Source organism: Mytilus californianus, unplaced genomic scaffold, assembly GCF_021869535.1.
Source record: "Mytilus californianus isolate M0D057914Y unplaced genomic scaffold, xbMytCali1.0.p SCAF_9, whole genome shotgun sequence".
Classification (NCBI taxonomy): Eukaryota; Metazoa; Mollusca; class Bivalvia; order Mytilida; family Mytilidae; genus Mytilus; species Mytilus californianus.
Window position 1 is genome coordinate 35,218,004 of NW_026262745.1, and position 23,593 is coordinate 35,241,596.

Here is a 23,593-nt window from a genome sequence, read left to right on the forward strand (position 1 = left end):
ACAAGTAAAAGGGTTGAAGAAAGTCTTGTAAAGAAGTCTTGAAGAACATTATTTATTACAACTAGACAAACAATGCTAGAGTATGGGATTGATTGCATTCACCTTGTCTGTCTGTTTGTTTGTCAAACAAATATTTCTGTCACACAATTCTCCAATATCACTGTCCAGAAGGACTCTTTATCTAGTTAGCAGTATGACAGTGAGTTGTAACATGCACACATTTTCCGACCTGTCAGACACCAACTTTAATTTTCAATATGTTGTTTGAATCGTAAATTTTTAATCTTTCATTTCTCAAGTTCTGCAAAATAGAATGACTTCTTATCTGGTCAGTAGCTTCATAGGGATGATGTGCAATGTGTGAGCACTTTATGGAGCCGACAGACACCTACAGCCAATTTTCCATTACATTTAATTTTGAGTTGGATATGCTTATTTCTCCAATAAGTGTTTGATGTACCCCCCCTCCCTTGCTTACAGGAAGAAATAGTCTGTAATCCATTTCTTACTCTTTTTCCTTTTTCCCTTATAACCACAAGTCATAGTTTTTGTTCTCTTTTTGGATTCACAGCTCTTCATCTTTTGTATTTAAGATATAAAAACTTTTCAACACAAAATTCATTATTTATCATGTGGATTTTCACTATTATGTAGATTTGATATAATAAAATAAAGAATATCAATAACCATCTCATTTAATTTTCAGAAAGACAATAATGCCAAAGTGAAACAGATTAATCAAAAGTTGAGCCAAGTAGATGCTTCAGCTGGAAAACTAGAACAACTGACAAGGGAACTCAAGAGAGCAGTAAGTTTATTATTTGTCCAAAGTAATTATTTATTTGACTAATGTTTGTTCAAAGGTGTCACCTCGATGTAAATACTCAAATGTTACAAATCTTGAGTCAAAGAATCTTTATGCCTCGTTCACACGTACCTTTAATTCGAATTGAATTCGCATCGAATTCGTTAATGGCGTGCACATACTCTTCTTTTTTAATTCGAATTGATTCGAATTGGCTAAATCGCATTATCCAATTCGCATTAGAAATGCGTTTTTGTTAATACGAATTAAAAGTTAACATCGTTAGGACAGTCAAGCGAATTTGATGCGCATTTTGATTTGAATTATAATTTACATTTGGACGTAAAATGTTTCGAATGCAAATTAAACTTATTCGAATTAGTTAATGCGAGTCGAATTCGAATTACGTGTGCACGCAGCATTAATATTGGTTCTTTATATTATACTTCTGTTTTGTACTTTCATGAGAAACTAGACAGAACTTTGCAACATGTGGTGCAGGATCTGCTGGCTCTTCAGGGACATTTGATATCCCTCCCTTTGACTTATGAGTTTGACTATCTCCTTGGTATCTTCGATCTTTCTTTTGTTTTATTATAGGAGGTACATTATGAGTTGATTTTAAACAAAGCATGGCATTCCATATTTTAAACTGTTTCCTTTCACCTGCCACTCATTTTTCTTTAAATTTATTAATTTTTAAATTTGTAGCACTTCAAAAATGTTTTTTTTTTTTTTTTATATATATATATATAAAGTTGACAAAGTCAATTAAATTAGACAATTATATAGACTAAAGGGACAATTTAGTCTTTAGTATGAAGATTTTTGTGATCTTTGAGTAAATAGTAAAAAAATGCAGTTAAAGATCATGGTGTATATACTGTTTTTACCAAGTGATGATATTGTTGATTGGGATACAGAGATATTGTCATGTCTTGACTTTTCCTGTCAGCTAGTTAGGCTTGTGTTGTGATGGATGCTATATGTTGAAGTTTGGTCTCATTCCGTTTACAATATTTATTGGGGTATTAATTAGTCAGAATAAACAGTATACATGTACCTTTTGAGTCTTCTTCTTCTGGTGGAGCAAAGGGGAGTAAAAGTTTTCTCTCTGTTTGCTGTCTTTATGTACGAAAAGTTTTAGCACTTTTTGTCGAGCCTGCGATTTTTGTTGCAGAAAGTTGACATAGGGATAGTGATCTGGCAGTGGCGGCGGCGGCGTTAGCTAACTTCTTAAAAGCTTCATATTTTAGAAGGTGGAAGACCTGGATGCTTCATACTTTGTATATAGATGCCTTATGATACGAAGTTTCCATCTGTCACATGTCCATTGTCCTTGACCTCATTTTCATGGTTCAGTGACTACTTGAAAAAAAAGTTAACATTTTTTGTAATGTTAATTTCTCTCTTATTATGAGTAATAGGATAACTATATTTGGTATGTGCGTACCTTGCAAGGTCCTCATGCCCGTTAGACAGTTTTCACTTGACCTCGACCTCATTTAATGGATCAGTGAACAAGGTTAAGTTTTGGTGGTCAAGTCCATATCTCAGATACTAGAAGCAATAGGTCTAGCATATTCGGTGTATGGAAGGACTGTAAGGTGTACATGTCCAACTGGCAGGTGCCATCTGACCTTGACCTCATTTTCATGGTTCAGTGGTTATAGTTATGTTTTTGTGTTTTGGTCTGTTTTTCTTATACTGTATGCAATAGGTCTACTATATTTGGTGTATGGAATGATTGTAAGGTGTACATGTCTAGCTGGCAGGTGTCTTCTGACCTTGGCCTCATTTTCATGGTTCAGTGGTCAAAGTTAAGTTTTTGAGTTTTGGTCTTTTTTTCTAATACTATATGCAATAGGTCATCTATATTTGGTGTATGGAAATATTTTATGATGTACATGTCAGTCTTGCAGGTTTTATTTGACCTTGACCTCATTTTCACGGTTCATTGCTCAATGTTAAGTTTGTGTTTTGGTCTGTTTTTCTAATACTATAAGCAATAGGTCAACTATATTTGTTGTATGGAAGGATTGCAAGCTGTACATGTCTGCCTGGCATGGTTCATCTGACCTTGACCTCATTTTCATGGTTCATTGGTCAATGTTATGTTTTCTTGATTAAGTCTGTATCTTAGAAACTATAAACAATAGGTCAACTATATTTAGTGTATTGAATGATTGTAAGGTGTACATGTATTTCTTGTTTGGATTATATGACCTTGACCTCATTTTCTTGGATCATGTTAAGTGTATGTGATAGTTGTAGTAAAGCTTTATATTTAGGACTATCAACATAATATCAATGATTAGTAAAGAAGGCGAGACATTTCAGCGTGTGCACTCTTGTTTCAGTAATACTTCAATCTGTTGATTAGATATTTGGTATATTATCATACCATAAGAAAATTGCATGAAATCATGTGGGTTGCATACTTTTGTCTGAAATGCATGAATTATTTGTTTAGATTATAGAATTGCAAATGAACTAAAGAGTATTTATAATACCTTTTTCGTCATAAGATTATGTATTGGTTGTAGGAACATGACTTGAAGTCCACAGAAGGTACAGTAGACATTCCCAAACTGAAACAAGAGATTGACCAGCTAGCTAAAGATAAACTAGAACTGGATGCCAAAATCAGTCAACTTAGGTAAGTTATTGTGAATTTACATAAGAAAAGGTGAGTTTGAAATGTAGGAGCAAGTAAAATAAAAGAAGAGAAAGATTGATGATTGTTTAATGTCATTCCAGCTATAAACAAAGAATTACATAGTGACAAAAATAATAAAAAAATTTGATAAAAAATTAAGTATAATGAAAATGTAGAAATGATATTCAAGTTTATAGTATTTTATTTTTAAAGGACTGTCAATCAGGCTTTTGATATAATCATTGGAATGATACTGCTCACAAGTGTAATTAAAATTCACATCAAAATTTCATATACAATGAATTCAGAAATTATTGTGTGCATTTTTAAGTCTCCCAAACGAAGTTTGGGAAGACTTATTGTTTTTGCTCAGTTCTTATTATTATTATTATTCTTCTTCCTCTTCCTCTTCCTCTTCCGCCGCTTTTAAATTTGAACTTGTCCGCACCTGTTCTCCAAAACCGCTTGTCAGATTAACTTAGGGTTTCACAATATGTTAGACTATCATGTCTAGTGGTGCAATCATTGTTTTGTTTGTGCAATGGGGTTTATAAAGGGGTACTTTGAGGGGCAAAAACAAAAGAGGGTTTTACTATAGAACCCTATGGGATTTTATTTTTTTTAATTTTCAAATGATTATAAATTGAAAACCATTTGTGATAGACACAATCTTTTTAATTGAAAATGTTCTAAATGATAAAACTCATTAAATGAAATACAGGGTTAGTCCCCAGGGGTCACCCCCACCCCCTGCCATTTAAGAAAGTTCTAATACCTTGTAAGTGGTCAAGATCCCCACCCCTAAACCATATATATTCTGGTTTGTCATGCTAAGATGGTTTGAATGATATACAGGGTTAGTCCCCAGGGGTCATCCCGACCCCCTGCCATTTGAGAAAGTTCTAATATCTTGTAAATGGTCGAGATCCCCACCCCTAAACCATATATATTCTGGTTTGTCATGCTAAGATGGTTTGAATGATATACAGGGTTAGTCCCCAGGGGTCACCCCCACCCTATGCCATTTAACAAAGTTCTAATATCTTGTAAGTGGTCAAGATCCCCACCCCTAAACCATATATATTCTTGTTTGTCATGCTAAGATGGTTTGAATGATATACAGGGTTAGTCCCCAGGGGTCATCCCGACCCCCTGCCATTTGAGAAAGTTCTAATATCTTGTAAATGGTCGAGATCCCCACCCCTAAACCATATATATTCTGGTTTGTCATGCTAAGATGGTTTGAATGATATACAGGGTTAGTCCCCAGGGGTCATCCCGACCCCCTACCATTTGAGAAAGTTCTAATATCTTGTGAATGGTCGAGATCCCCACCCCTAAACCATATATATTCTGGTTTGTCATGCTAAGATGGTTTGAATGATATACAGGGTTAGTCCACAGGGGTCATTCCGACCCCCTGCCATTTGAGAAAGTTCTAATATCTTGTAATTGGTCGAGATCCCCACCCCTAAACCATATATATTCTGGTTTGTCATGATAAAGCACATGAAATGAAATACAGGGTTAGTCCCCAGGGGTCACCCCCTCCCCATGCCATTTAAGAAAGTTCTTATATCTTGTAAGTGGTCAAGATCCCCACCCCTAAACCATATATATTCTGGTTTGTCATGCTAAGATGGTTTGAATGATATACAGGGTTAGTCCCCAGGGGTCATCCCGACCCCCTGCCATTTGAGAAAGTTCTAATATCTTGTAAATGGTCGAGATCCCCACCCCTAAACCATATATATTCTGGTTTGTCATGCTAAGATGGTTTGAATGATATACAGGGTTAGTCCCCAGGGGTCACCCCCACCCCCTGCCATTTAAGAAAGTTCTAATATCTTGTAAATGGTTGAGATCCCCACCCCTAAACCATATATATTCCTATTTGTCATGTCTCGAACATTTGAATGACGTATACAGTCAGTCCCCAGGGGTTCCCCCACCCCCAATGTTCTAATATCTTGTAAATGGTTGAGATCCCCACCCCTAAACCATATATATTCTGGTTTGTCATGATAAAGCAAATGAAATGAAATACAGGGTTAGTCCCCAGGGGTCACCCCCACCCTATGCCATTTAAGAAAGTTCTAATATCTTGTAAGTGGTCAAGATCCCCACCCCTAAACCATATATATTCTTGTTTGTCATGCTAAGATGGTTTGAATGATATACAGGGTTAGTCCCCAGGGGTCATCCCGACCCCCTGCCATTTGAGAAAGTTCTAATATCTTGTAAATGGTCGAGATCCCCACCCCTAAACCATATATATTCTGGTTTGTCATGCTAAGATGGTTTGAATGATATACAGGGTTAGTCCCCAGGGGTCATCCCGACCCCCTACCATTTGAGAAAGTTCTAATATCTTGTGAATGGTCGAGATCCCCACCCCTAAACCATATATATTCTGGTTTGTCATGCTAAGATGGTTTGAATGATATACAGGGTTAGTCCCCAGGGGTCATTCCGACCCCCTGCCATTTGAGAAAGTTCTAATATCTTGTAAATGGTCGAGATCCCCACCCCTAAACCATATATATTCTGGTTTGTCATGATAAAGCACATGAAATGAAATACAGGGTTAGTCCCCAGGGGTCACCCCCTCCCCATGCCATTTAAGAAAGTTCTTATATGTTGTAAGTGGTCAAGATCCCCACCCCTAAACCATATATATTCTGGTTTGTCATGCTAAGATGGTTTGAATGATATACAGGGTTAGTCCCCAGGGGTCATCCCGACCCCCTGCCATTTGAGAAAGTTCTAATATCTTGTAAATGGTCGAGATCCCCACCCCTAAACCATATATATTCTGGTTTGTCATGATAAAGCAAATGAAATGAAATACAGGGTTAGTCCCCAGGGGTCACCCCCACCCTATGCCATTTAAGAAAGTTCTAATATCTTGTAAGTGGTCAAGATCCCCACCCCTAAACCATATATATTCTTGTTTGTCATGCTAAGATGGTTTGAATGATATACAGGGTTAGTCCCCAGGGGTCATCCCGACCCCCTGCCATTTGAGAAAGTTCTAATATCTTGTAAATGGTCAAGATCCCCACCCCTAAACCATATATATTCTGGTTTGTCATGCTAAGATGGTTTGAATGATATACAGGGTTAGTCCCAAGGGGTCATCCCGACCCCCTGCCATTTGAGAAAGTTCTAATATCTTGTAAATGGTCGAGATCCCCACCCCTAAACCATATATATTCTGGTTTGTCATGCTAAGATGATTTGAATGATATACAGGGTTAGTCCCCAGGCATCACTAATGCATATAACTTTACTGGACCAAACCAATTTTCACTGGACTTTGCTCAATGTCAGGCGACCATGGGAATTACGAATTATGGGAGCTTTGTTTGGGAGACTTCGTAACAGCATCCTGTTACAATCATTTCTTGTTTATTACAATTTTTTAAGAATAAATAACGATGCAATACATTTTACTAAATTTTTATTTCAGCTCTGAAATGAATCGATTACATTTACAGTCCAGTGCCCAGGCACAAATTGATGTACTGAAGAAAGACAAGGCATCAAAAGAAGAGAATATTAGGAGATTGTAATTTTAGATTTATTATTTCTATCTTTGGTTCCATATTTTATAGAATAACTAGAAATACATTGTAACACTCACTGTATAAATTTGGTGTTTGTGAAGAGTTTTTCTGGATTAACCTTTACTAGGATCACTCAAACCCAAAATTTGAAAATCAAGGATGTATAAATACTTGTGGAAATATATGACCAAAAAAGGACCTTAAAAGTAAAGCCAGAGCTATTATTAAACTTTCAAATACTTTAATCTGGTGTTCAGGTCTCCTGATTGAGTCAGCTGAAATGTGTCTGTAGGGGTACAGGAACATAAACATTTATTGTAATGATAAGTTAAAAGGTTGGGAATACCCCCCCCCCCCCAAAAAAAAAAAACCCACCAAAACAGCCAACAAAACTCTGGCTTCTTTGAGTAGGTTACAGTTATTTTCAATACTTTCAGTGCTACAACAAAACTAGTGCAAAAGGGTGTGAATGTCTTGTTTCAATTAATTTTAAGAGGATTTCCAAATGATAAGAGATGATAGATAAATTCTTTTAAAGAAATGCACTCCATTAAGATTTATTTAAACTAATATGAAATGCATTAAGTAAATGTGGATGTTTACTACCGGTATATTAATGTTGATATATAGATGAACCTAGTCATAGAAGCCCTTGCTCAACTTGACATTTGAAAGTTTTTATTTGAAGGAAAGCCAAACAAGAAGATACAATTAGTTATTTACTTGGACACATGCCTACCACTAATATCAGGACACAGATAGATGATTATATTGGGTAAGTATTAGTCTAAGTCAAAATAAGTTAACAAAGGACAAGATTAAGGTAAGTAGTAGATTATAAAGTACAAAATTATTATATTGGGTTTAGTAGTCATAGTGAAAATTTGTCTTCAAAGAATAATTATACCTCTATGTGCCGTAGTGTATAACCGTTTTTGACCAGTCTGTTTGTCCGTCAGTCAGTCTTGTTCTTGTCATTGCAACTTCTCTGAAACAACACACCAGAATTTCATGAAACCTTGTAGATAATAAGGACATACTATGTAGATGTCCATATTGACAGGAAATTATGATTCAACTTTTTTCTAGGAGTTATGCCCTTTTTGAACTTAGAATTTTGACCTAAATATACTACTGCAACAGTTTGTCGTCGCAACTCCTCTGAAACTACACAACAGAATTTCACGAAATTTTGTAGATAATAAGGACATACTATGTAGATGTGCATATCCACAGGAAATTATGATTCCTTTATTTTCTTAGAGTTATGCCACTTTGAACTTAGAATTTTGGCCTAAATATACTATTGCAACAGTTTGTCATCACAACTCCTTTGAAACTACACAACAGAATTTTATGAAACTTTGTAGATAATAAGGACATAATATGTAGATGTGCATATCCACAAGAAATTTTTATCAGTTGACATTAGTAGGAGTTATGAGCAACACACAATTTCGGTCATTTTGAGATGACTTAAAAGTTGGGACCCTTTTTTCAAACTCGAAATTATTCACACTAGATTCATAGCATCAAAGAACTTTGTGTTGACCGTTTCGTCGCATTTACTGCATGAATTTACTCACCGTTTTTCTAAATAATTCAAGAACAGTTAATGAAATGCAACAGTTTTAAAATTAAAATGATTTTAATGAATCAAAATGGTAAATTTCTCAGACATCGCTAACGTTTTTTTAAAGACGAAATTAAAACCAGAAGATTTACGACAATACTAAAGTACGAGTAATTCTGGATTCATTCTGGGATTCATTCTGTTTATCAAATTGACAGAAAGTCACAGGATTTTTAATTTTATTACCTTTAAATGTGTTTGAATATAACAGGTAATAGTTGCATTCGTTTAATTAAGCATGAAATCATTTTGCATTTTACGATTAAGTGTCTAATCTGGTGAAGGCAATTTCACGCATGCGTTTTACATAGTAAATGAAGCAAACGTTTAACTCGTGAAAAATTACTTTTTCTACGTAAATTAAATCAAGTTTTATTTTTAAATCATAATTAAGTCTCCCAAACGAAGTTTGGGAAGACTTATTGTTTTTGCTCAGTTCTTATTAAGTCTCCCAAACGAAGTTTGGGAAGGCTTATTGTTTTTGCTCAGTTCTTATTATTATTATTATTCTTCTTCCTCTTCCTCTTCCTCTTCCTCTTCCTCTTCCTCTTCCTCTTCCGCCGCTTTTAAATTTGAACTTGTCCGCACCCGTTCTCCAAAACCGCTTGTCAGATTAACTTAGGGTTTCACAATGTTAGACTAACATGTCTAGTGGTGCAATCAGGGTTTTGTTTGTGCAATGGGGTTTATAAAGGGGTACTTTGAGGGGCAAAAAGAAAAGAGGGTTTTACTATAGAACCCTATGGGATTTTATTTTTTTAAATTTTCAAATGATTATAAATTGAAAACCGTTTGTGATAGACACAATCTTTTTAATTGAAAATGTTCTAAATGATAAAACCCATTAAATGAAATACAGGGTTAGTCCCCCAGGGGTCACCCCCACCCCCTACCATTTAAGAAAGTTCTAATACCTTGTAAGTGGTCAAGATCCCCACCCCTAAACCATATATATTCTGGTTTGTCATGCTAAGATGGTTTGAATGATATACAGGGTTAGTCCCCAGGGGTCATCCCAACTCCCTGCCATTTGAGAAAGTTCTAATATCTTGTAAATGGTCGAGATCCCCACCCCTAAACCATATATATTCTGGTTTGTCATGCTAAGATGGTTTGAATGATATACAGGGTTAGTCCCCAGGGGTCACCCAGACCCCCTGCCATTTGAGAAATTTCTAATATCTTGAAAATGGTCGAGATCCCCACCCCTAAACCATATATATTCTGGTTTGTCATGATAAAGCACATCAAATGAAATACAGGGTTAGTCCCCAGGGGTCACCCCCACCCCCTGCCATTTAAGAAAGTTCTAATATCTTTGTAAGTGGTCAAGATCCCCACCCCTAAACCATATATATTCTGGTTTGTTATGCTAAGATGGTTTGAATGATATACAGGGTTAGTCCCCAGGGGTCATTCCGACCCCCTGCCATTTGAGAAAGTTCTAATATCTTGTAACTGGTCGAGATCCCCACCCCTAAACCATATATATTCTGGTTTGTCATGATAAAGCACATCAAATGAAATACAGGGTTAGTCCCCAGGGGTCACCCCCACCCCCTACCATTTAAGAAAGTTCTAATATCTTGGAAGTGGTCAAGATCCCCACCCCTAAACCATATATATTCTGGTTTGTCATGCTAAGATGGTTTGAATGATATACAGGGTTAGTCCCCAGGGGTCATCCCGACCCCCTGCCATTTGAGAAAGGTCTAATATCTTGTAAATGGTCGAGATCCCCACCCCTAAACCATATATATTCTGGTTTGTCATGATAAAGCACATCAAATGAAATACAGGGTTTGTCCCCAGGGGTCATCCCGACCCCCTGCCATTTGAGAAAGTTCTAATATCTTGTAAATGGTCCAGATTCCCACCCCTAAACCATATATATTCTGGTTTGTCATGCTAAGATGGTTTGAATGATATACAGGGTTAGTCCCCAGGGGTCATCCCGACCCCCTGCCATTTGAGAAAGTTCTAATATCTTGTAAATGGTTGAGATCCCCACCCCTAAACCATATATATTCCTATTTGTTATATCCCGAACATTTGAATGACGTATACAGTCAGTCCCCAGGTGTTCCTCCCACCCCCAATGTTCTTATATCTTGTAAATAGTTGAGATCCCCACCCCTAAACCATATATATTCCTGTTTGTCATGTAACGAACATTTGAATGACGTATAGGGTCAGTCCCCAGGGGATCCCCCCACCCCCAATGTTCTAGTATCTTGTAAATGGTCGAGATCCCCACCCCTAAACCATATATATTCTGGTTTGTCATGCCAAGATGATTTGAATGATATACAAGGTTAGTCCCCAGGCATCACTAATGCATATAACTTTACTGGACCAAACCAATTTTCACTGGACTTTGCCCAATGTCAGGCAACCCTGGGAATTACGAATTATGGGAGCTTCGTTTGGGAGACTTCGTAACAGCATCCTGTTACAATCATTTCTTGTTATTATTATTATTCTTCTTCCTCTTCCTCTTCCTCTTCCGCCGCTTTTAAATTTGAACTTGTCCGCACCCGTTCTCCAAAACCGCTTGTCAGATTAACTTAGGGTTTCACAATATGTTAGACTAACATGTCTAGTGGTGCAATCAGGGTTTTGTTTGTGCAATGGGGTTTATAAAGGGGTACTTTGAGGGGAAAAAAGAAAAGAGGGTTTTACTATAGAACCCTATGGGATTTTATTTTTTTAAATTTTCAAATGATTATAAATTGAAAACTGTTTGTGATAGACACAATCTTTTTAATTGAAAATGTTCTAAATGATAAAACCCATTAAATGAAATACAGGGTTAGTCCCCAGGGGTCATCCCCACCCCCTGCCATTTAAGAAAGTTCTTATACCTTGTAAGTGGTCAAAATCCCCACCCCTAAACCATATATATTCTGGTTTGTCATGCTAAGATGGTTTGAATGATATACAGGGTTAGTCCCCAGGGGTCATCCCGACCCCCTGCCATTTGAGAAAGTTCTAATATCTTGAAAATGGTCTATATCCCCACCCCTAAACCATATATATTCTGGTTTGTCATGCTAAGATGGTTTGAATGATATACAGGGTTAGTCCCCAGGGGTCATCCCAACCCCCTGCCATTTGAGAAAGTTCTAATATCTTGTAAATGGTCGAGATCCCCACCCCTAAACCATATATATTCTGGTTTGTCATGCTAAGATGGTTTGAATGATATACAGGGTTAGTCCCCTGGGGTCATCCTGACCCCCTGCCATTTGAGAAAGTTCTAATATCTTGTAAATGGTCGAGATCCCCACCCCTAAACCATATATATTCTGGTTTGTCATGCTAAGTTGGTTTGAATGATATACAGGGTTAGTCCCCAGGGGTCATCCCCACCCCCTGCCATTTGAGAAAGTTCTAATATCTTGAAAATGGTCGATATCCCCACCCCTAAACCATATATATTCTGGTTTGTCATGCTAAGATGGTGTGAATTGATATACAGGGTTAGTCCCCAGGGGTCATCCCGACCCCCTGCCATTTGAGAAAGTTCTAATATCTTGTAAATGGTCGAGATCCCCACCCCTAAACCATATATATTCTGGTTTGTCATGATAAAGCACATGAAATGAAATACAGGGTTAGTCCCCAGGGGTCACCCCCACCCCCTGCCATTTAAGAAAGTTCTATTATCTTGTAAGTGGTCAAGATCCCCACCCCTAAACCATATATATTCTGGTTTGTCATGTGAAGATGGTTTGAATGATATAATGGGTTAGTCCCCAGGGGTCACCCCCAGCCCCTTCTATTTAAGAAAATTCTAATATCTTGTAAGTGGTCAAGATCCCCACCCCTAAACCATATATATTCTGGTTTGTCATACCAAGATGGTTTGAATGATATACAGGGTTAGTCCCCAGGGGTCACCCCCACCCCCTGCTATTTAAGAAAGTTCTAATATCTTGTAAGTGGTCAAGATCCCCACCCCTAAACCATATATATTCTGGTTTGTCATACCAAGATAGTTTGAATGATATACAGGGTTAGTCCCCAGGGGTCATCCCGACCTCCTGCCATTTGAGAAAGTTCTAATATCTTGTAAATGGTCGAGATACCCACCCCTAAACCATATATATTCCTGTTCATCATGTCTCGAACATTTGAATGACGTATACGGTCAGTCCCCATTGGGTTCCCCCCACCCCCAATGTTCTAATATCTTGTAAACGGTCGAGATCCCCACCCCTAGACCATATATATTCCTGTTCGTCGTTTCTCGAACATTTGAATGATGTATAGGGTCAGTCCCCAGGGGTTCCCCCCACCCCCAATGTTCTAGTATCTTGTAAATGGTCGAGATCCCCACCCCTAAACCATATATATTCTGGTTTGTCATGCCAAGATGATTTGAATGATATACAGGGTTAGTCCCCAGGCATCACTAATGCATTAACTTTACTGGACCAAACCAATTTTCACTGGACTTTGTCCAATGTCAGGCGACACTGGGAATTACGAATTATGGGAGCTTCGTTTGGGAGACTTCGTAACAGCATCCTGTTACAATCATTTCTTGTTGTCGATTGTCTTTGCTGAAAATTAATTGAATAATGAAGGAGTTGTCATGGAATTTTAATATAAATTATAATATTAGTTACGAGGTTGGGATCAATGTCAGGTACAGGTAAAAAGTGATTAGTGATCATTAGCCAATATTTCCCGGAGGCATTGATATGGTTATTATATGAGGGCCCTTGGGGGTATCATACTATACTGGAGTGGCAGTTTTATTACAGTAAAGGGATTACAAGACAAAAACAAGTGCAAAATGGCGATAAAGAAACCTGATCTCAATGAAATGACTGAAAATTATTTCTGTAAAAAAAATGAATTTGTCTTAAATCCCAAACTGCCTTTTAGGACAAATAGCTTTTAGTTTAGGACATGACTGGCAAGTATGACTGTTTCCGAACCCTTGGTTATGAGTCTAAACTTAGGAATCTAGTAAGATTATGTTGCCTTGTGACAATGTGGGGGCGTGGGGTATGTGAGTGCACTTACAAAGATTCTTTAATTTTCTTTTTGTTTAAAAATTCCAATAGGGAGCACATATTACATTATTGTAATGATATTTTATTTTTTAAACACTGCCAGCCTTTTACTTTAAATGTTTATCATGTTAATTTATAGTTACAGTTCTATTTTTAGAATATTGTCAAAAAATGGCAATCTGTTGAGTGATTTTAAATCATTTATGTCTTCATTCATGATAAATAATTTTTTTTTTAAAGATTTTGTATATTACAAACAGTGGTGAATTTTTATTTCATGAACAATTTTTGTTCAGGAAGCAAACAGAGAGTGTGAAGACTTTAAGACATGAAGTACATCAAAGTAAAAATCAACTGTCTACCAAAGAGGCAGAGAAAAAGATGATCAGGTAACATTTAACTTACAAAACCAAGACTTAAGTTTCTTTTATATGTTGAATCTGCCAAAATTTATATATAACTGTTTCCCTGTCATTGATGAATTGAGGTACCAGATTTAAGATACAAACCAGTGAAGTTATATAACTAATGACATCAGTGGTAAGATTCTTCAAATCATCTCTTCAGACATTGGGTAGAAATTGTTTTCAAAATACTTCATTATTTATTTTTGTAAATCCATTTTAAGGATATGTTATGGTCCACTCATTCCAGAAGTAACAGGTTTTCAGCATCTTTTAATACCTGACTTCTCATGGAATTCATCATTTTGCAATCCTATGTGATAAACAGCACAAATGATTACATATACATAACACAGCAAGGATAATTTCAAGTTTCTATGTACATTTACTTTACCAAATTAAGTAACTTAAATATTATTTTAAAACTTTGCAGACTTGAGGTTTATCTGACAAAAAGACTCGCTTTACCAATCAAAAGATATTTCATCAGGTATATTCTTTTTAAAACGATAATGTTAGATTCATGGTACAACACTTTTCAAGGTTTAGTTGACCTAAGCAGGCAGAGAAAAAAACAGGCTTTCATTAATTAAGTAGTCATAAAAAAAAATCCTATTATATTCATTGCAATGGGATTTTCCTTTCAGTGAAACACTGAGAAAGAAGGAAGAGGACTTGAAAAGTAAGTAATTCTATTTAATTATAAAAATGAGGAGATGTGGTATAATTGCCAATGAAACAACTATCCACCAAGGTTCAAATGAAGTGGATGTAAGTAATTATAGGCAACCGTACGGCCTTCAACAATGAGAAAACCCATACAGTATGGTCAGCTATAAAAGGCCCCGACATGAAAAATATGAAACAATTCAATTGAGAAAACTAACAGCCTAATTTATAACAAAACAATTTACGAAAAACAAATATGACAGACATGAACCAACGACAACCACTGAACTACAGGCTCCTGACTTGGGACAGGGTTAAACATGTTTGTGAGCACTCAACCCTCCCCCTAACCTGGGACAGTGGTGTAAGAGTACAACATAAGAACAGACTATAAAAATCAGTATTCCCACTGCAAAGGAGGTATATAAGAATAAGATGTGGTATGATTGCCAATGAAACAACTCTCCACCATGGACCAAATGACATAGAACCAGTTTATCCTATCCTCTTCCATCCATCATTGCATTTCATGAAATTTTAATCCTTATTTTCACAGTTATTACAAATCAGAAATTTGGTATTAACACAAGTCATGTGAGCTTGCTTTATCATGTGATGCATCCTCACATTCATCACTCATTATTTCCTCTTTACTGAAAAGCCATGTACCGGTAAGAAAATTTCATCATATTTACCTCAGGAACTACAAATCAGAGCTTCCTGAAATTTGATACTAAGCTTCATGTGCGAATGTTTTACCTTGAGTGGTGTGTTTCACATCCATTGCTCATCAACTTCCTGCTTGCAAAAGACTTAAAGCGTATCATTATTGAGCAATATCTCGCAGCTCATCATGTGTAGATTATCTTAAGATTTATGGAAATTTTTTTCCCAACATTACTTTAAAGTGAAAGTACATTTAGGGGCCTATATTTATGTAAAGTATTAGTTATGCTACTTCTTCTGACACCTCTTCTATTTATTTTAAGATTTGGAGGAGAAGATCTTCAGTGTTTGTGGAAGCCAGAACTTTGATGATGGACTACTAACATTTAAAGAAAAAATGTCACAGACTCAAGAGTAAGTTCATATAGTCATATTAACTGATTAGTTGTTTGCTTAATGTTCATTGGTAAAATAAATTATTATGTAAATAATGCCAAGTTATAATCTTCTGGTCTTACAGGTAACTTTTTTTAGAAATGTTATTGTCTCCCACGAACACTTTGCGAGGGACAGAGAAATACCGGGTGTCCTTCCTCCCTTCCATCCATCCGGTCTTGTTAGCGCTCTCACGTGTACAAATCTTACAAGATTTTTATACATCCGTTTACGGGACGTATTATGGTATACCGTTGTCCATTGTCAACTTGTCGGACAATAACTAAAAAAATGCTTTAACCAATTTGCATGAAACTTAGGTGAATTGTTCATATCTATTGATGTGAGTTCCCTTTCGTTTTTTATAAATTTTAGATTTTACGTTTCCGAGTTATGGGGTTTTATTCATTAAAAAAGGGTGATTATCCAGTTTTCGGACAGTAACTCAAAAACCCTTTCACCAATTTGCAAGAAACTTTGGTGAATTGTTTAGATCTATTGACATGAGCTCCCTTTCAATTTTTATAAATTTTAGATTTAACTTTTCCAAGGTATGTGGTTTTATTCATTAAAAAAGGGGGATTTTCCAGTTTTCGGACAATAACTCAAAAAAGCTTTCAGCAGTTTAATGAAACTTTGGTGATTTGTTTATATCTATTGACGTAAGCTCCCTTTATATTTTTATAAATTTTAGATTTTACGTTTCCGAGGTATGCGATTTTATTCATAAAAAAGGGGTGATTTTCCAGTTTTCAGACAATATCTTTAAAGTGCTTTGAGCAGTTTTCATGAAACTTTGGTGACTGGTTTATATCTATTAAGATAACCTCCCTTTAGTTTTTCATAAATTTCTGATATGACATTGAGAAGTTATTGAACTTTATTCTGTGAAAAAGCGACGGGCGTATCATGCGCTCATGGCACAGCTGTTTATTATAAAACTTATATCATAGGTTTATATCAGCAATGTCTTGGTCAAGTTCGAAAATCAGTGCCGATCATTTATTTTTTAAAGAGTTATGCCCTTGGAAACATTAATTATAAGGAAAATTGCATTGTCAGGGCTCTCATGTGTTCAATTCTTACCAGATTTTTATGAAACTTACATCATTGGTTTATATCATCAATGTCTTTGACGAGTTCAAAAATCAGTGCCGATCAATTATTTTTAAAAGAGTTATGCTCCTTGGAAATATTGATTTTATGGAAAATTGCATTGTCAGCGTTCTCATGTGTACACTTATTGCCAGAATTTTATGAAACTTGTATCACAGATTTATATCAGCAATGTCTTTGACACTTTCGAAAATAAGTGCTGATCAAATATTTTTAACGAGGTATGCCCCTTGGAAATATTAATTATAATAGGAAATCATATTGCATTTGCACTGAAGCCTTCATTTCTCTAAGATATTAATAAAAAGTTTTTAAGAAAAAAAAAAAGTGCTTTTTAGCTCACCTGGCCCAAAGGGCCAAGTGAGCTATTCTCATCACTTGGCGTCCGGCGTCGTTGTCGTTTACTTTTTACATTTTGAACTTCTTCTAGAGAACCACTGAATGGAATGAAACCAAACATGGCATGAATGTTCCTTATGAGGTGCTGACCAAGTGTTGTTACTTTGTAGCCGATCCATCATCCAAGATGGCCGCCAACGGGGGACTTAGTTTAACATAGCACCCTAAGGGAAATGCATACAAATGACTTCTTTTAGAGAACCACTGAATGGAATGAAACCAAATGGTTGTCCGATTGCCAAGGGCAAGTTAATGCCGTATTCGGACAAGTAAAAACATCATCTTGGTTGTCCGATCGGACAAGTGAAAAAAAAAGTGTTATATGATTAAAATTTCACAAAATCAAAAGTGTCTGTTGTTTTGTCCATTGATTACTTAGTGATAACACCACACGGTCGAGTAAAGTGGTCTTAACCCCCCTTCAATGCGTATATTTTGTCATTTGTTTGCACTGAATTCCCCATTTTACCAAAAATAGATCATGTTTAAAATTATTGGCCAATCAGGCGACTGCGGCGTTGCTTCGTCATTATCGTTATTAATCAGGACACCACTCGGGCGTTTCCGACGCACATGTTATTCCCTCCGACCAATGGAAAGCGGGGGTCTATTTTCGTTGTTGCAACTTTAGAATTTGACATCGAATGTGTATTTCCCTAAGATGGAAAAACGTAAAAGCTTGAACTTGATGGCAATGCAAACGGTCAACTTGATGAGGAACAGCTTCTTGACTTCATGATGAACGTGGTTTAAAACATTAACAATAAAAACTTGCAGTTGTACACTACTACTAGTACTCCATTTATGTGTATAATTTTGAAATGACTCAGAAAACTGAATGAAAGTTTGATCTAAAAATTAACTCAGTGACTAATTGTGTCAATTAAAAGAATAATGTTAGTTTAACATAGGACCCTACGGTAAATACATACAAAATGTCTTCTTTTAGAGAACCACTGAATAGAATGAAACCAAACATGGCATGCATGTTCCTTATGAGGTGCTGACCAAGTGTTGTTACTTTGCAGTCGGTCCATCATCCAAGATGGCCGACAGCGGGGGACTTAGTTTAACATAGGACCCTATGGGAAATACATACAAATGTCTTCTTTTAGAGAACCACTGAATGGAATGAAACCAAACATGGCATGAATGTTCCTTATGAGGTGCTGGCCAAGTGTTGTTACTTTGTAGCCGATCCATCATCCAAGATGGCCACTAGTGGGGGGGGGGGGGGGGGGGACTTAGTTTAACATAGGACCCTATGGGAAATACATAGAAATGTCTTCTTTTAGAGAACCACTGAATGGAATGAAACCAAACATGGCATGAATGTTCCTTATAAGGTGCTGACCAAGTGTTGTAACTTTGCAGTAGGTTCATCATCCAAGATGGCCAAAAGTGGAGGACTTAGTTTAACATAGGACCCTATGGGAAATACATACAAATGTCTTCTCTTATAGAACCACTGAATGGAATGAAACCAAACATGGCATGAATGTTCCTTATAAGGTGCTGACCAAGTGTTGTTACTTTGCAGCTGATCCATCATCCAAGATGGCCGCCAGTGGGTGACTTAGTTTAACATAGGACCCTACGGTAAATACATACAAAATGTCTTCTTTTAGAGAACCACTGAATGGAATGGAACCAAACATGGCATGAATGTTTCTTATGAGGTGTTGACCAAGTGTTGTTTCTTTGCAGCCGATCCATCATCCAAGATGGCCGCCAGTGGGGGACTTAGTTAAACATGGGACTCTATGGGAAATACATACAAATGTCTTCTTTCAGAGAACCACTGAATAGAATGAAACCCAACATGGCATGAATGTATCTTATGAGGTGCTGACCAAGTGTTGTAACTTTGCAGTAGGTCCATCATCCAAGATGGCCAAAAGCGGAGGACTTAGTTTAACATAGGACCCTATGGGAAATACATACAAATGTCTTCTCTTAGAGAACCACTGAATAAAATGAAACCAAACATGGCATGAATGTTCCTTATAAGGTGCTGACCAAGTGTTGTTACTTTGCAGCTGATCCATCATCCAAGATGGCCGCCAGTGGGTGACTTAGTTTAACATAGGACCCTACGGTAAATACATACAAAATGTCTTCTTTTAGAGAACCACTGAATGGAATGGAACCAAACATGGCATGAATGTTTCTTATGAGGTGTTGACCAAGTGTTGTTTCTTGGCAGCCAATCCATCATCCAAGATGGCTGCCAGCGGGGGACTTAGTTAAACATAGGACCCTATGGGAAATACATACAAATGTCTTCTTTCAGAGAACCACTGAATAGAATGAAACCAAACATGGCATGAATGTTCCTTATGAGGTGCTGACCAAGTGTTGTTACTTTGCAGTTGGTCCATCATCCAAGATGGCCGCCAGCGGGGGACTTAGTTTAACATAGGACCCTATGGGAAATACATACAAATGTCTTCTTTTAGAAAACCACTGAATAGAATGGAACCAAACATGGTATGAATGTTCCTTTTGAGGTGCTGACCAAGTGTTGTTACTTTGCAGCCGATCCATCATCCAAGATGGCCGCATGGGGGGGGGCGCTTAGTTTAACATAGGACCCTATGGGAAATACATACAAATGTCTTCTTTTAGAGTACCACTGAATGGAATGAAACCAAATATGGCATGAATGTTCCCTATGAGGTGCTGACCAAGTGTTGCTACTTTGTTGCCGATTTACTGTTCAAGATGGCCACCAGGATATTTTATTAAATAAAGGGACCAATATTAATCCAAATTTGGCCTCAATCATTATTTGGGTATCTGTTAAGATTTTTATCTATCTTTACATGATTTCTAAAACCAAAGTAGAGTCAGGTGAGCGACACAGGCTCTGGAGAGCCTCTAGTTTAGTTATTGCCCTTGTACCTTGGATAGATAAAATATGTACAACGCGGTGGACATTGAAACTCTGTTCTTTTATTTATATAAAACCCTTGCAAGAAAGGCAGAATGTTTTATTTTGCTTGGCCCTCTAAATAACTTACTGTGGATTCATTTATTTTCGTGGGTATCAATTTTCGTGGATTCAGGAAAACTTGCATTTTTCATGAATATTTGATTTTTCATGGTTTTGCCAATCTTTGCATACAAGGCTTATAGAAAATTTGTCATTCGTTGAACATTTGAATTTGTGGTTCCCCTGTATCCACAAAACCCATGAAAATTGGTATCCAACGAATAATAATGAATCCACAGTAGTTTGCAGACTCTTTTTATGCAGTTTATAGCTATAAAGACATCCAGCTGAAGTTTGATATTTAGTTGTAGAATGAACAGAGCCAGATTGTGTTCAAGTTATTTGCTTGTTTTGGTACTATATTTTAAAGTAGTCAATTACCTAACCTTATTGTTAGTGAAATAAGATTGACTAGGATTTATGTTATGAAATATTAATTTAAAACTTTTTGATTTACAGTACAAGAGGTTCTTTGCTTGGAGCTGAACATTTCTTTAAGAAGTATGCCACAGATTTAGAGAAGGATGATCCCTGCTGTCCTTTATGTCACAGAGAGTTTGACACAGATCAGGAAGTCAAAGAACTTGTCATTGAAGTTTGTATTATGTGTAGAGATGATAATGTTAGAGAAATTTGTATTGATGACACTATTCTGCTTGTCAGCTGATTATGCTAAAGTTAATCTTGATTTGCCTTTTTTGATTTATTTTCATAGTAATGGGCTTATGACACAGCCATTTCTGCTTTTATTTTCGATGGAAAAACTCATCTGTAATTGTGAAAATACTGTTTATTCTAGTCATAGAATTGAAATACTGTGTATAGAAACTACATGATAATGTACTGAAAAATGGATATTTGAAAAAATGAGACACAAAGCATTGTTTCTTTTGCTGAGGGAAATAAGAAGCTTATATTGCTTTACAGTGTTAAAATTACATTTCAATTTTTTCCCTATCAACAAATATGGTACTTCCATGTTATAATTGGTAAAGAGATTTGCATGAAGAAAAAAATTATTCTTTACTGAAATAATACCAGAGTCTGAAAGTGGGGATTATATTGCAATCTTCTTGTCCATCTGATCTTCTGTTCGTCTAACAAATATATCCACAAAATTTCCCTAGGAACCACTAACCAGAATGATTTCATATTTGGTCAGCAGCTTAACAGTGATGAGTTGTAAAGTGAGAGAACTTTTCGGATCTGTCAGACACCTACTTGCTGGTTGCCAATACTTTAAATTTTTCAATATGTTGAAAGTACTAAAACAAATTGTTGCACATTTCTCAAGTACCAGAAATATTTCATATTTGTTGATCAACTTTACAGTGACGATTTGTTTGTTCTGAGCAATTTTTGGATCTTTTGAACACCTACTCCCAGTTTGGCGATACTTGGAATATTTTAACAAGCTGAATGAAAGCAAATAGTATCTTCTCAAAAACTACCAAATAGAACGACTTCATATTTGGTCAGTAGAATGACAATGATGAGTTGTAATGGGTGAGGGCTTTTTTGATCTGTCAGATACCAACATTTGTTTTATGATACTTTGAATTTCAACCTGCATGCATTCTTGTTATTAAATTAAATTAGCATAGACTAAATTAAGATGTCCATTACTGCTTTTTACACCACAGTTCTCTTCAAACAGATATTGTTGATATTTAGTATGAAGATGACAGTAAATCATATTTTCATTCCAGTTGAAAAACAAATTAAGGATGGTTCCTGCCAAACTACAGAAAGCAGAGAAAGATCTAGATGAGTTCAGAAAGAAATATGACTCAATGATGCAACTTAAACCTTTAAAGGAAAATGTAAGTCAAATGGAAACTGTTGTAAAGACCAATTGTTCTTTTGCTAAATGTGATCTTTAAAAGAAATCTTCAAAACAGGTTAAATTTATGTTGATAATATTAAATTCCAAAACCAATATGACAGAATATGTTTGTAAACAGAATTTCTTCTGACCAAACAAAATAAAGTAAAGAATTCAAAATGTGCATTTTGGTATGATTTCAAGTAATACAGGTTGCTCTATGCTCAAAACTTCCACCAACCATCCTGTATATATTGACTTTGAGTTAAGAAAGTTTTGATGTTTTCCTGAAGTGTCTTTCACTTTTTTTACCCCACATATATCAATATAAGATTTACAATTACTTCCAAAATCTTCATGACCTTTTCAGGAATTCTTTCTCTCTAGTATTTCTTAATTAGTAAAAAGTGTACATGACAGACTAATTAAATGTGTATGTTTTCTTTTGGTAATCAAATTACAGTAAAAAAGATATTGGTGTAATGTACAATTAAACATTATTGTTATCTTTTTCCAGATCTCAACATTGACCAATAAAGAGATTCCAGAACTTAAATCCAAATTGAAGAAACTTAATGAAGATATAGGGACATTGAGGACCACCATTGAAGAGGTAATTATTCGAGCACATTACATTTGGGAATTAAAAATTTTTACGTTTGCAGTTTGCATGCAGCTTTTGATTACATTTGCGCGCATTCATTTTACAGGTAACACAGGTAAAATAAAGATAATTCATAATAAGTAAAACTATAGTTATGATGAATTTTGAACATCCTTGTAAATTTAAACTATATGTTCTAATAAAATATAAAGTGGTTATGAGAAATCCTGTATTAGCTTAAGGCATACGTATAACTTATTTGCGAATATTTCAGATTATATTGTACTTTGTTTCCTAATTTTACCGAATAGTGATCGCTTTAGTATTATTTAAGTTGTCAGAAACAAGTCTGAGGAAAAAATCATTGGTGTATGATGGATTTACTTTCTGTATCGACAGAACACTTAAGTCAGGGGATATTTCATGGCGATGCACCTTAAATAATTGCAAAAATATTTCAGCAGATTACTTATTTCCTCTAAGCCTTTGGACAGCACTACCATCAGCGGAATCCAGGCGTACTATAAACGGCCCCGGAATCATTCCATGGTCAATACAATGAGCAATTTTATTCAACACATCCATGTGCTAATAGTATTTTTGTGTTTTGTGTTTTCTTAGACCAGTGGACATTAAATATTCAAAACGTTACGACATGTAAAATCAGTACTTTTAATCTTTAAATTTGATATGTTTTAACATTTTTATCTGTTTATATTTCCAGGCCTAAATGATTGTTCATGATAAAAAACAAACTTATCCTGCTCAAAAATAATAATTTTAAAAT

General features: G+C 36.0%; 1 protein-coding gene across 1 annotated transcript in view; it reads left to right on the forward strand.

Annotated features, from left to right (window-relative positions):
• LOC127715627 (DNA repair protein RAD50-like) overlaps positions 1–23,593 on the forward strand; it is a 93,183-nt gene that overhangs the window by 54,927 nt on the left and 14,663 nt on the right. Inside the window, exons 17-26 of the mRNA XM_052221731.1 lie at positions 707–808; positions 3,352–3,464; positions 6,937–7,035; positions 7,722–7,808; positions 13,990–14,082; positions 14,745–14,779; positions 15,756–15,846; positions 20,837–20,972; positions 22,087–22,200; positions 22,720–22,815. Of these exons, the coding sequence (XP_052077691.1) occupies positions 707–808; positions 3,352–3,464; positions 6,937–7,035; positions 7,722–7,808; positions 13,990–14,082; positions 14,745–14,779; positions 15,756–15,846; positions 20,837–20,972; positions 22,087–22,200; positions 22,720–22,815 (966 nt within the window). The remainder of the gene's footprint in view (positions 1–706; positions 809–3,351; positions 3,465–6,936; positions 7,036–7,721; positions 7,809–13,989; positions 14,083–14,744; positions 14,780–15,755; positions 15,847–20,836; positions 20,973–22,086; positions 22,201–22,719; positions 22,816–23,593) is intronic.